This window comes from Semicossyphus pulcher, unplaced genomic scaffold (genome assembly GCF_022749685.1).
Source record: "Semicossyphus pulcher isolate SPU_LCO1_2020_fin unplaced genomic scaffold, fSemPul1.0.p SCAF_7, whole genome shotgun sequence".
In the NCBI taxonomy this organism is placed as follows: Eukaryota; Metazoa; Chordata; class Actinopteri; order Labriformes; family Labridae; genus Semicossyphus; species Semicossyphus pulcher.
Window position 1 is genome coordinate 8,626,199 of NW_027211748.1, and position 14,162 is coordinate 8,640,360.

General features: G+C 42.7%; 1 protein-coding gene across 3 annotated transcripts in view; it reads right to left on the reverse strand.

Annotated features, from left to right (window-relative positions):
* The window catches only part of epha4b (eph receptor A4b), a 95,001-nt gene extending 81,441 nt beyond the window's left edge, over positions 1 to 13,560 (reverse strand). For all 3 annotated transcript variants that reach the window (XM_069684091.1, XM_069684090.1, XM_069684089.1), the window contains exon 1: positions 13,390 to 13,560. In XM_069684091.1, the coding sequence (XP_069540192.1) occupies positions 13,390 to 13,510 (121 nt within the window). In that variant the 5' untranslated portion in view covers positions 13,511 to 13,560. The remainder of the gene's footprint in view (positions 1 to 13,389) is intronic.
* Between the last annotated feature and the right edge of the window lie 602 nt (positions 13,561 to 14,162).

Genomic DNA, 14,162 nt, shown 5'->3' on the forward strand with positions numbered 1-14,162 from the left:
CCGATGCCTTTTTTTCAGAGCAAGTACAAGTACCGAGTACCGATATGAGTACTTAATAATATCATTACAGTTCTCATAATGACTTTAAAAGCATGTTTAATTTTCATCAGGTGTTCCTCACTTTCAAATCAACAGAATGATGCAACTGTTGCTGACATTTTAACACTCAACTCTGTTTAACTTAACAAACATGACACTGCCACACATTTTACTTTCGTGTAACCTATAACACATTCACTGGATTTCAATATAACACAACATTCCACATATAGTGTAAAAAAGGTCACGTGATGAGCACTCCCATTTCTGAGCGCATCTGAACGCAGCATGACTCAGCGCATCCCCCGTAACACGGCAGTGAGGGAGACATGCCTGGACTTGTTTACTGCATTTACTACGGAGGCATCAGTGATAGCCGACGGACTCTTCTTATCGTGGGTGTGTCCACAAATATGTAAGTTAGTTTGCCTTACTCTCTGTTAGCTTCAGTTTGGCCTTTTTCTGACAAAGTGACATTGCTCCTTCTCTGCCTAACGTCAAGCTGTAAAGTGGTATCAGGTGCGGTTGTATCTGCGTAGTTTTACAAGTACGAGTACTTAAGCTCCGATACGGCCCTAATCCTGAGGAATACGCTCTGTTGTAAGCAAGTGAATTTGACTGCTCAACACTCCAAACAGCTAGCTTACCAGCTGTAGCCTAAAAAATGTTAGCTGTTAGCTAGCGAGTAAATTGTTTACACTGGTCATTTTCCTTCCAGTATTTCTCTTTTCTCCTTTTTTCTCTGTATGTGTATAAAGTTGGATTCAAGGATGACCTCTTTTGAGTGTCTAACAGACAGGTGTGGAAAATTAGCTCAGCCCAGCGTAAAGACTTGAGCAGAGATACAGAGCTAGCCTGGAAATTATGAAGCCCAGTAAATTTTTATCACTGTTGTAAAAACTAGTAAAATCAAATCGAATGTATTTTTAAAGCTAGAATGGCGACCTGGAGGTGTAACGATCCTTTGAGATCCTTTTTGTGTCTGGAGTCACTCATCAGGCAGAAAGTAGCCTTAAAATCCTGCTTAGTAAGCGAATGTTACCGAGGACATTACATATTCTGAAGCTATTTTGCATCCCACTGGGAAAACACGCTCATACATAAACCTACACATCGACACTTTTCGTCTCCTCCTCACACCTCCTGTCAATACCACTTATCACTTGTAATCAATGAGTGGGGTCATCAATTATGTATTAGCTATAGCTTCCTGTCTGCTGACACAGCTAGTATGCAGATACAGTATGTGTGTGCGTGTGTGTGTTTGTGTGTAAAAGATCAGGAGAAATTATGAAAATGTATCTTCCACAACAAAAACAAGGCCACACCTCTATTTGTCCATTAGTCTTTGTATGCTACACCCTGTTTTTCCTCTCGTTCTTTCTTCTCTTTCACCAGGGATTTGGCTGAATTGTGTGTGTGTGTGTGTTTCGTGTGTGTGTGTTTTAGTGTGTGAAATCTAAGCCTGGACCAGGCCTGCTTTGGTCCAGAATAAAAACACCAAGCTCATCACTCAGTCACTCAGACCAGGCTCATGTTCAGCCTAATGACCAGTCCCTCTCTCTGCTACACACACGCACACACACACATTCGTACACACACAATCTCCTGGTTTATGAGCTGCTAAACATGTCACACCGGCAGAGGAGCACCCTCCAAATTTAAGCTCTCAGCAACAACACAGAAACAGAAATCCATTTAGTATCATGGCTTTCCTTTCTACCATCCTCACACACACACACACACACACACGTGCACACACACATATCTAATTTTACCCCAGCTTTCCTTCGCGGGGAATAAATGCACTAATCCATACACAAGCACATGTGACCTGCTTACTGCGAGAGTTGTTCGCTTACAGAGAGACATGCTGTTATATTGATTTTCAGCACCAAACTATGAGGTTTACATCGTGATGGTGAAAGATGAGGAGATGGTGAATATGAAGATCAGAGACTCCTGCAGCATCACAGTCAAACACTGAAACCGCAGCTAGAGTACGTATAGAGCCATGTGCAGAAATATTTCTCTTTGTCTCTTCATCTCCTTCTGTGTCTATTTTTCCTTCTCACTCCTGTTTCCTCCCTCTGGGATGTCTCATCTCTTTTTCTTCCTGCTTCTCTGTTTGTTTACGTCTCTTTACCACTCTCTCTCTCTCTCTCTCTCTCTCTCTCTCTCTCTCTCTGGTTGGTATCCACTCCTTCAGCTGGGCCGCAAGAAGCTGTGATCCACCTGCCAAGAATCAAACGGCGCTGCCAACAGCCAGACTGGCACACAAAGACACCAGGATGCTTACACACACTCACTCACTCGCACACAAAACACACTCGCACACCCCTCAGATGGTGCCAGTGCCACACAGAAAGACTGCTCAATAAGACCACCACACAGACCCAATGCAGAGCACAATATGTGACTACATAATGAGTTCTTTTCAGCTCAGGACACAAAATATTACATTGGAGCTGTAAAGATGTTATATATAATGAAAGGGGCTCGCTGACACCTCATTCAACATGTAAATACACCATAGATTAAATCTTTTTGCGACTTTAAATACTGTATATAACAGGTTTTTAAAAAGGCCAGCTCATGGAGATTTTTGTCCCCACACACCCAAAAGTTGTTACGCTTCCCGTTGCAAGAAAACGCTGACAACCACAGTCTACAGTCATCAAGGTAATAGAGTGAAATGAAAAAGGGGAATAAAATGCAAATAAGATGCTGATCAGTCCTTTTTAGTGCAAAATTATCTTAAAACATATACCACTGTACCACAGTGGTTTCATTGTAGATGATATTTTTAGAATACATTTTAGAAAACCACTGCAGGAGAAAACACCTGTGTTAATGCATTTTTCTTAATATCCATGTCAGAGCAGCCCGACACTTTCATTAGGTCATACTAGTTAAAAGTAGTAAAAAGAATATAGATAATAAGAAGTTAAAACTACTTTTAATTGTTATATTGTCATTTTGGTTGTAAAAATATAGAGTGCATCCATTTCCTTTAATTTTGCACACACATTTTCAATATTTATTTTGTCATCAAAGAAACTGTTCATAATTAAGGGAAATGCACTTCATTGCTTTCTTGCCAGGAGTAAGACGAGAAGATTGATACCTCACATGCTAGATATGAAGCTACAGCCAGCAGCTGCTTAGCTTAGCATTTTAGACTGAAAACAGTGGAAAAAGTGTTAGCCTGGCTTTGTTGAGTTTTATACAAATTAAACAAACAAGAAATAACTTCTGGGATGCATGGTCTTGCAGTGGTTAGCGTTGGTGCCTCACAGCTAGAAGGTGTTTGAATCCTGAGTGAGCCTTTCTGTGTGGAGTTTGCATGTTCTCCCCTTGCATGTGTGGGTTCCCTCCATAGGTGTGAATGTGAGCGTGAAAGGTTGTCTGTCTCTATGTGTCAGCCCTTTGATTGACTAGCTATCAGTCCAGGGTGTACCCCGCATAGGCTCCAGCCCCCCCTCCATTCGTAATAGTGGAGTGTTAGAGGTTCTGCTATGCTACGCTAAGCTAGGCTCAAAGGTAGTAAAAAACACTCAACAACAACTGAAGTACTTGCTTTAGTAAAACATGTTTGAAGCTTGCTCTATGCTGAGATAGATGTCCTTCTCTCTCTACCCAAATACAATAAACAGCTATGCAACTTCACACACACACACACACACACACACACACACACACACACACACTCACACACACACTGAACCTCTCAGTATTAGTGCCTCCACGCACACAGACCTCCTCCTCTCCCTCTCCACTGAGAGTGCAGTTGAACGACGAAGAGTGTTGTCAGGGCAACAAACGGGCGGACGGGGAGCAGGATGAAGGAGTGGGAAGAGTTTGAGCTCTGAACTTTAGGAACAAACTGCCGTCGCACCAAGCCTTTCCCTCTTCGCTGTCTTTTCATCAGTCCTCTCTCCACTCATCCACAAACCACCAGAGGCTCTCAATTTCTCTCTTCTAGTTTTCCCTCCTTCTGCGCTGTCATCCTCTGTTCAGACTATTTTTATCAAGGCTGTGCGTAAGTGTACTGTATGTCCTTCCCATCCTTACCTCAAGTGACTTTTCTTTCCATTATTATTTTATACACAAGCTTTTTTCCTCTATAATGCTTTTATCCGACTTCCTCCATTAAGACATTATTCTGTAAGGAGGAAATATTGAATACATTAACCACTTCTGTCAGGAGCACTATCAGGCCTCACTCCTTCTACGCCCTGAATTTATAGCTTTATTTTCAAGGTGGAGTTAAAATCACAGCAAATTTGCACCCATTTGTATTCACACCTCACATTTTCAGACTCTATTATGTGCTGTTTGTGAGCGTGGGATGTGTTTCGCCCGGAGCAGCCACATCCCAATTTGCAATATTTTTTAATTTCATGTTTCAATAACAGTTTTTGGTGGGATGCGTCGGGATCTAGCAGGATTGCAGAGGAAAAATGTTATTCTCTTTTGAGTGTGATGATAGCTGTCTGAAAAGTGAACGTGTCTATGAATAATTCAATGGATTTAAATTAAATTCTAATCCTGATTCTTCTTTGATTCAGCTCATTCAGCTCTGCTTTCTAACTCTGCTCTCTGTTCAGAGAAATGTAATGTTGATCCTCCACACTTGGACAAACACAAAATTAAACTCCACTTTTGGTTGGACTGAATTGTATAGATGAAAATTGGCAGCCATACATATCTGCACAAATGAGCAACAGACAGGAGCGGATCACTGAAGGTGAAGGCTGATTCTGTGAAACACACCAATAAGATTCAATTAGCTCCTTTATGCACGGCTAAATGTTAGTTTGGTGTCTGAATCTGGAGCTAATGGAAAAGTGCATCAAAGCTCGTAATTAGTTTTCTCTTAAATATCTTTTGGCATACACTGTTTGATTCATCTTTAGCATTCAGCTAAACCATAAACACTCTTTGAGCATCTACACAGTAAGGTGTCTGTGCTTTCACACCACACCTGTTATTCAGAAACATGGATCAGCTCATATTTTAGCTTTATAAAACCTCAACATGCTAGCTGGGTCACATTAGAAATAAACATATAACAAGACATGTAAACAAAAGACATAGATGATCAGAAACTTGGATGATGTTCATGTTTGAATCTTTGGAAATGTCTATAAAGATGTGACCAATGAAGTTAACATGTCACTCGTGTCTTTTGTTTCACTCTTGACTCTCAGGAATTGTGTCACATAAACAAAAACAAATGTGACACATGAAAATAAACTGGTGAGTGTCACTTGGTGAGGCTCATTTGACACATTGACACCACTGACTATATATAAAGATGGACGACGCGTCTCCACCTCCTCTTATTGTACAAAAATGAAGCCAAAGTAAGTCCTGAATCTTGCGCATTTGGAGCCAGAGTCTGCGCAGTCGAGATAAGCTGGTGGAGCCGTGGTATTGACGTCCCGCACATTCACTAATCATAACACACATTTAACTTAAAATGGAAAGATCGGCTCAGTCTGCAGCAGAACAGCTTCTTGTGTTGGTCTGAAGCAGACGTTCACAGATATGTAAACTTCAATGACTGTAGTGATTGTTTTAGTTTAGTTCCTCCTCCACTCTGCTAATCAGGAACAGATCGGCTGCAGGAGCTGTATTTGTCAACAGAGCTGTCAATCATCCTTTTTACAGCATCAAATAACTAATTAAAAATAAACTTGTCAGTTGACCTATGCTGCAGCCAGTCAGCAGGGGGCGCTAGAAATCTTTTGGCTTCACTTTTAGGGCGCTGTCATGTCGTCCATCTAATACAGTGGTTGACACATGAATACAGAATCTGTTGGCAGGGGGAAAGTTTTGGTGTCAGAGGTGTCATTGGTTGCTGTTCGTAGGCTGTGTCGTGTCGTTGCACGGAAATCCTTAATCGCTTATCTCAGTCAGTCGAAGCCACGAAAAATTGGCAATATCAGCGTCTCATAAAAGGCGATGGATTCTGAGATTACACAATCGGCCTGAATAAAATCCTTTATGTCTTCATCAAAACAAGTAAAAAAATTTAAACCAAGAGAAAGAGGAAGCCTACTGGGATTAACCAAGCAAAACCTTTGTCGAAAAATGAACCAAGACACACCATCATTTATCAAAAGCTCCTCGTGTATTTCTAGACTGAGAAGGTTTGATTTTCTGGAAAAAGTCAGAAGAAATGTACATCTAACCCAAAAGCAACTAGAACAACCATACATGTTCAAAACTCCATTCATAAATTGGTTTAGAAAATGTTGTTAGGAATCTCTTATTCAACACAGCTGCTTTACTGAAGTCTATAAAGGACACCCATCCTTTAGTGAAAACCTTTATATCCAAAGCCTTGGAAAAAAACTGTCAACCAAAAAGGCAGCTCAAAATGTTTATGAAAATGTTCTTTTATGTGATGTACTCTACCTCTTTGAGTTAGCATTTTTAGACCTCCCCTCCCCCTATCACTGTGACAGAAAGTACATTAGCCCACTCTGCTGCTTCATATACACTGGCAGCAGCAGCAGCAGCAGCAGCAGAACAGAAAAGATGCCACTCTGACAGACTGTGACAGGAGCACTGCCCTAGTTTGTCGCTTGAAGAGGCTCTGGAGCGTGCGCGCATGTGTGTGTGTGCGTGGTCGAATGCTTACATTGTTGAACTGTGACTCCCAGACACTTGTTTTTTTTTAATAAGCTTCATCCAGCAGTATGCAAGCGACTCATCAAGGGCAAAGAGCAACAAACACACACAATAACACACACACACACAAGCACACACAAACCAGAGACCTTGAGACCTTGAGGATTCAGAAACAACTTGCACAGACGCCTCCACACATGCTCTCACTGTGACGCATCCCACCATTCATTTAAGACAGAAGTGAACTCAGAAAGCTCGTGAGGAGTGAACAGAGTGAACGAGGAGCATAGGATAAAGACACTTTCTCAATAAGACACAGGGCATCTTAGTCTTCAGGAGTGTCTTTAAATTCTCCCTCTTTAAATGTGTGTTTCTCTTTTCTGAACCTTTTTCGTGCTCTGTTAGTTCTTTTGACAGTCCTCCTGATGACACAAGAGCACACACGCACACACACACTCAGGGCTGTCACACAGTGGTTGGTCACAGGAGGGTAAATTGGCCTGGGATCTCAGGAGTGAGCCGCAACAGTGGAGACGGTTAGCAAATCACATGTCAGATAAAAGCTCGGACATGGCTGCTTCTGTGGGTAAACACTGATATAACATACATACAAACAGCAGCAGCGACTGTCTGGCAGCTTGTCTGTCTGCACTGCTGCCTCCATCAATCAAACTTTGCACAGATGTGGACACCATCAAATAGAGAGGAGGAAGAAGCATAACTAGCAAAACGCTATAGCTAAAAAGATTAGGGAAACCAGGCTGAACTGCAGGAAATGTATGCTCGCAGAAAACATGGAAACATTTGTTAGCTTTAATGTTTACTTTTGTTAAGCTAACCTTGACTGACTAGCTAACTCCTAGTTTAAGCTAATACCATCAAATAGAGAGAAGGAAGAAGCATAACTAGCAAAACACAATGGCTAAAAAGATAAGGGAAACCACGCCGGAATGTATGCTAGCAGAAAACAGGGACACATTTGTTAGCTTTAATATTTACTTTTGTTAAGCTAACCTCAAGCAACTAGCTAACTCCTACCATCAAATAGAGACAAGGAAGAAGCATAACTAGCAACACACTGTAGCTAGAAAGATGAGAGAACCAGGCCAAACCGCAGAAAATGTATGCTTGCAGAAAACAGGGAAACATTTGTTAACTTTAATGTTTACTTTTGTTAAGCTAACCTCGACTGACTAGCTAACTCCTAGTTTAAGCTAATATTCATGCTGTGATAGTATCAGCTTTTTTAAAGCGTCTCGGGCTAAATTACTAGACGATACAGGTCTACAAATTAGCAAAGAGCGTTGACAAAGGACCAAAAGATTTCTGCTTAAAAAGTTTCAGTTAATAACCAAAATGTGCAGTCTGTCGTGACTTTCCAAAAATGTAATGTGACTGTTTTTGTATCTGTCGATATCAGAAGGAGAGCATTAAATGCAAGAATATTAAACTGTTAAAATGGCTGATAAATGGAGAAAAAAATCTGGCCCACATTTGGCCTACTTTAGGCAAATCAAATATGTTTGGTTTCACTCTCGGGAAAGATCCTGGTCTTGTTTGAAAGTTGGACACTTTGTTGAAACAACCATCCACCCCGACAGTACAACAACTGAAGGCTATGTTTCCTCATGCTACTTTAAAAACAGTCCAGATTTAACCCGTATTTAACAAAATTAAAGTGCTTATACTGATTTTCGAATGTATGAATCTTTTCTGCAAAAGAATATTAAGATATAACATTTCAGCTTCAGTGTATTCTGTTCTCATGATATACCTCCGCAGCCATTCATCAGCAGAGGAAAGACTGGAGCACTGGTCAGCAAACACTATATCTGCCGCTGACCCAAATCCTCGGCTGTTTGTTTGTAAAGCTGGTTAATTCAGCCTTTCACAGCCGCTGCACGAGCCAAGCCCGCAGAGCAAACAACAAGAGCAAAACAGAAGGAGAGGGAGAGGTAGGGCAACAACCAAATTCAATTTAGCAATATTAAAGGTCAGGAAAGGGGCTGAGGGGTGGGAGGCGTGTGTGAGTGGAAGAGAAGAGAAGAAGTAGAGGGTGTGTGTGTTTGAGAGGAGGGTAGAAAGTGGTCAAGGCCCAGCGATCAGTGATTTGACCACCAGTTAAGGGCTTGTTCAGATGGGGGGAGGGTCAGCAGATATGCAGGAGGCACTATTATACCAAACTTCATGCAGCCATCAGACACACTGAGGAGCTTCTTTTGACGTTAATGAACTCAGAAATCATTCAAGCCTTCAAACCTAAAGACTGGTTAGCTTCAGTGGCAAGTGAAAACAGACATTAGCCCTAATGTTGGGAACCAAAACAGCTAGTTAGGTTAAAAAGCAGTTGGGAAAAGTCTGTGCCTTAATAAGAAAAGCGTTAGCATTAATAGGCTAGTAAGCAGTTTTTTTAATTTAGACTTTAAAGGGTTAGTTTGACTTGTTGATAGATATGTGTTCTTTCTTACCACTCCCATGCTGGTAAATAATGAAGCTACGTCAGGAGATGCTTAGCTTAGCTTAGCTCAAAGAATTCAAGCTAGGACAATCGGCAAGCATTGCACCTCTAAAGCTCTTTAATTTGCATTTTATTTCTTGTTTGTTAATTATGTACAAAAGTCAAGCTGAAAAAAATGGCTATTAGTGGTTTTATATGAGGTTATTTCTATTTCCTGGCTGGGTGCAGTGATTCTCTGAAACCTTCTGGAAGGCTCCAGGAAGTCCCTGTAGAAACACAAATGGGCGTTTTAAGGTTTGTGCACAAATTCAAAAAGCAAGATGTATTTTACTTCTATCAATTACTGAGCTTTAAGGTTGCCGGTAAGCTAGCTGTCTCCCTTATTTTCAGTCCCTAAAATTCTATAACTGACAAAAAGCTAGCTATAGCTTCACTTTCAGTGTACAGACATGAGAGTGATATCAATCACATAGAAAGAAAGTAAAAACATAACACCAACACAACAGGAGAAAATGTTAATTGAATGTGACTTGATAGGGTTGAATACAAAACCATATTTAGGCTCTGTGGGTGCTGCTGTGGGTGCTCTGAGGAGAAATGGGCGGGTTATCCTGTTTGTTTAGAACCGCGTGTCTTTCTTTGTTCTTCTTTTCCAGCACTTTTGCTTTGTTTCACAGATTCTCTCTAGTGGATAAGTATTTTTGTCTTTTATCTATAATTTCAGTCTCTTTCCCTTTGTCTCTCTCTCTCTCAGACACGAGCGCCCACACGCTGAATCCATGAGGTGAAGCCCTCACAGCAGAATCCTTCTCTGTCACTGAGCCGTATTTATAACCCCATCTATCAGCCAGCCCCGGGAATACGTGACACTATTCTCTGGACCAAGACCACCAAACTGCCCCCCAGCCATACATTACGATGGCATGAGTGTATGTGTGGGCGGGTGCGTGTGTGTGTGGCTGTGGTTAAGCACATATAGGAGCTCTACCTCATTACAGAAAACATAGAGTGGCTCATGGGTCCTGTCCAACTGTTACACTGGAGGTCAGGAGAAGAGAAGAAGGATAAAAACAACAAAGGAGAGAGAGATGAAGGCCGGAAGATATGAAAGAAAGGGATTAGAGTGAAGGAGGTAGAAAAGAAAAACAGGCGGGAGCTCGCGCTTGCTGCCTCCCTCTGATGAGAGCGGAGATCTATATCCTCCTCTGTCCAAGGTCACGGTTGTTACATGGGAGCACGACAATCTCCCATCACACACACACACGTAGACACACATTAATGAGGTATGGCTCTGCCGATAACTACAAGCAACCATTATAGATTAAAGCAATTAAACCGGAGGCGACCTTTGACCCAACATTATACCACAGTCGGGATCTTGTGTGAATCATAAGGAGCGTGTGTGCGTAACAAGAGGGCACACTCTACATATGCTTGCCTCTGCACTAACTGCTCACCCTCATGTTAACCTTACAAAGCAATACAGCAGTTTCCTCCCCGAAGCACCCTGAGGCCAATCCAATGAGAGGTGTACGGGAAACCAATTAAGGATTACAGTAAACCTCAAGACTGTAACATAAACCACAGCTGAGGCACAATTTATTGGTTGGTTTTGAGGCCAAAAAACATAGAAAATATAATGTGATAAAATGGTTTGAAAATGCAAAATACATCAAGGTCCAGGTAGAAATAAAAACTCAGTCCACTCTCGATTATTAATTCAATTATAAACCCATTTGCGCAGCACTTCTAGGCAGAATTAGGACTTAAATCATTCTATAAGTACACTCTAATAAACATACACTTGCGGTAGAGCCGAGCACAGCGCTCCAGTCGAGTTTCTACACTTTGTTTTCTAGGATCAAGGAGGTATATTTAGAGTCAGTGGGAAGACACCAAAATAGAAACTAGTGATGCTCCTTTCCCCAACTGGAATCTGCCCGAGGAGGATGCAAAAATAGGGGGAGTAAAGGTGCTAAAAACAACAACAACAAATAGAGTAAACACACGCTGTGTCGCTGTGTTTAGAAGACGGGACGGGGACAGCGGGACAAAAACGGAACCGTGGGAGACCTGCGAGCACCCACCCTGCTGTTACATCAGCGTGCCCTCAGGGTGCAGACAGACGGGGTGAACGGCTCCCTCTGCTGGTGCACCGAAACTCCACTCCTCTTCCTCCTTTTACTGTTGTTAACAAAGACCTTTAGAGGAGGCTCTTCATCACAGCAGCTTCTGAATGAACCCATTTCCTCCACATCTCGTGTTCCCTGGTTTGTAGTTAGCAGCAGTTTCATGCAATTCTGTCAAAAGGGTCCCACTCTCACAACTATAATTCTAGTAAATGCCGACTATTTTGCTGCAGATCAATAGCTCTGCTAGTAAACTAAGCTTGTTGACAGCTTAACACTTGTTTCCCTGCGAACGCTATCAGCTCCATCAAAGGGACTGTATTCTTAATTGAGCCTTGAGAGCTGTATCTCTACCTTTTATGACAGCCGCGCTTCTGCTGCGAGACGGACTCAGAGGGAGGATTTCCTGGAATAACACGACTACAGAGATGCGTGGGTGGAGAATATGCGCACTCATAGACAAGCACAAGGTGCGCGCACACACACACACACACACACTGGCACAAAGAAGAGCAATCCCTCAGCTGAGCGTGCAGTCACAGCAGGAAAACTGGCAGGCCGAAAAGGTAAACGCACAGCATAGAGTGCAGGGCGGACAAAAATGGCTTCATTGGATTACTGTCCCATTGGGGGCACGTGCACACACACACACGCACACATGTAATCACAAGCTGGGTGATGGATTTAAAGGTGCCAATTAGGCCAATAGTCTGACACAGCAGGATGGAGAAATAACAAGAGGATGAAAGACCAAGTGAGTCGCACACACACACCTGTCTGGAAGATGATTTGAAAAGTGTGTTAGTAATGAAACATGATGAACACACACACACACAAACACACACCTCCTGTTCGTTTATCTAAATCAACAGGAGTTTCCTTCACTTCCGCTTGGTTTCATCACTCCTGCTCATTTTACTGAATATTTCAGCAGCGCGTTTGTGTCTCCCTCACATGCATTGTCTCCTGCTGTTCAAACACTCCTCCTACTCCTCCACGCTCGCTCCCTAACTATCCTCAGGAGCCTCCTTTGTTCTGTGTGAACTCCTCGGGGCTGTGACATACATTTAGAGCGATGTATACGTACACACAGGGAGGTATCCACTTCAGACCTCGGTGTGGTCTGCCACTGCGCGTGTGTCCGATGTGGAGCGTTTGGCTGTTTAATGTATCCCATGAAAGCTTGGAGTTGAGGTGTGTGTGTACGAGAGAGGAGGAAAGTGTGCGAGAAAAGGCAGAAAATGTCAATGAAAGGGACGGAGAGCTGCAGGAACGCTTTGGGGACTGCTGAATGAAATGATTCACAGAGTGACAATGAAGTCACAGCTGTATCATCCACGGCCAGACTGCCTGACAGGCAAAAATCAGGGCAGGACGCTTCCTTTTTTAACATCAAATAACCTGCTGCAGAATCCAGCTGATAGAAGACAACTTTTGCTTGCTGCTCTCTTTTCAGTGCAACTTTCTATTAAATGAAACAGTCCAGCAAGCAGTCAGGAGTAGTTATTGAGTAAATGCGTTGGCTAATTTCAGCCTGAGCATCAATGTTAATACAATAAGTGAGAGAGGCTCAGCAGCAGCGTGTGACAAATTTAATGTAATTACTGCTCCTCATTTGCAGACGGAGGCAGCAGGCTGTAGTCCACAACATTTATCAGCGTGTTTTAATACACATATCTGTAATTGAGAAGGATTTTGGCAGAGATGTCAATGTTGTTTTGGCGTAATGATTATAAGTTAGGCTACTTAAGCGGAGGAAAAATAGTTCCACAGATAAATAAAACGTCAGAAAGTGACATGTCCACACAGGCTCCTCTGTCTTCAGCATGGCAGGGTTGTCTGTGTGTATATGTCATACAAATTTAATGTCAATGTCCTCGGAATAGAAAAACGTGACCAACAGTGTTTTCCCTCCCTCTCCGCTTTACTTAATACATGATTCATAACCGAGCCGAGCACTTAACGGTCGCTCCGCCGCTCAGCTCCGCTCCTTCCCCGGCGAGAGGAACCGCGGGATGCCCGGTCTCCCCCATCATCCATCCGCCAACCAAACACCGCGCGCACACACACACACACACACACAACCAAGACAACACGCACCAAACCCGCCAGGACACCCACCTTCATTCTCCGGGTAATTCCGTAAAGCTCCGCACGGTGACAACGCGAATAAAAGAAGTAGGCAGGACAGGAGGGAAAAGGATGGATAGATCCACAGGACGCGTGGTGGTGGTGGTGCCATTTTCAGGCTGCGCTGCGCCCTCGCTGCATCCCTGTTGGCGGTGTCGAGTCGGTGAGCGCAGCCCTGCGATTGAGGAGAGAGAGAGAGAGAGAGGGAGTAGGGGAGAGGAGAGAGGGAGAGAGAGAGCGAGAGGAGGAGACGCTGGGAAGGAGGGTCCACAGTCAGCCAAGTCCTGTCAATCAGCCGCCTGACTCAGGGGTGGGAAAGCGGCCTTTGGAGACACTTCACACGAGGTTACTCTGTAAAAATGATGACGTTTTAAATCATATCCAGTACAATAATATTGTATGATTGGTTTTTGAAAGGTTGAAACTTTTCTACTTGCCAACCAAACAACAACTGTCAATGCTTCAAGGACAAACATTTTGTAATCTCTTCCAAGGACTTTCAGACTCAAAGCCCTGAACAACTGAGCCTCAAGAGTAATGAAAGACTAAAAACGACACAGTTAAACCATGTTTGGGGATTTGGTCTTTCTGAGCACATTTTCAAACTGTTTTTTGGACATTAGAAGCAGAGAGTTCAGCAAAAATCAATTTCATTAAAGAAAAATGCATAATTGTCAACTCATTTGAGAACAAATAGTGCCAGCTTTGTATCCCAACAACAGAAAATTAGAGACAGATTTAATCATGACTTTGCATGAAGACCA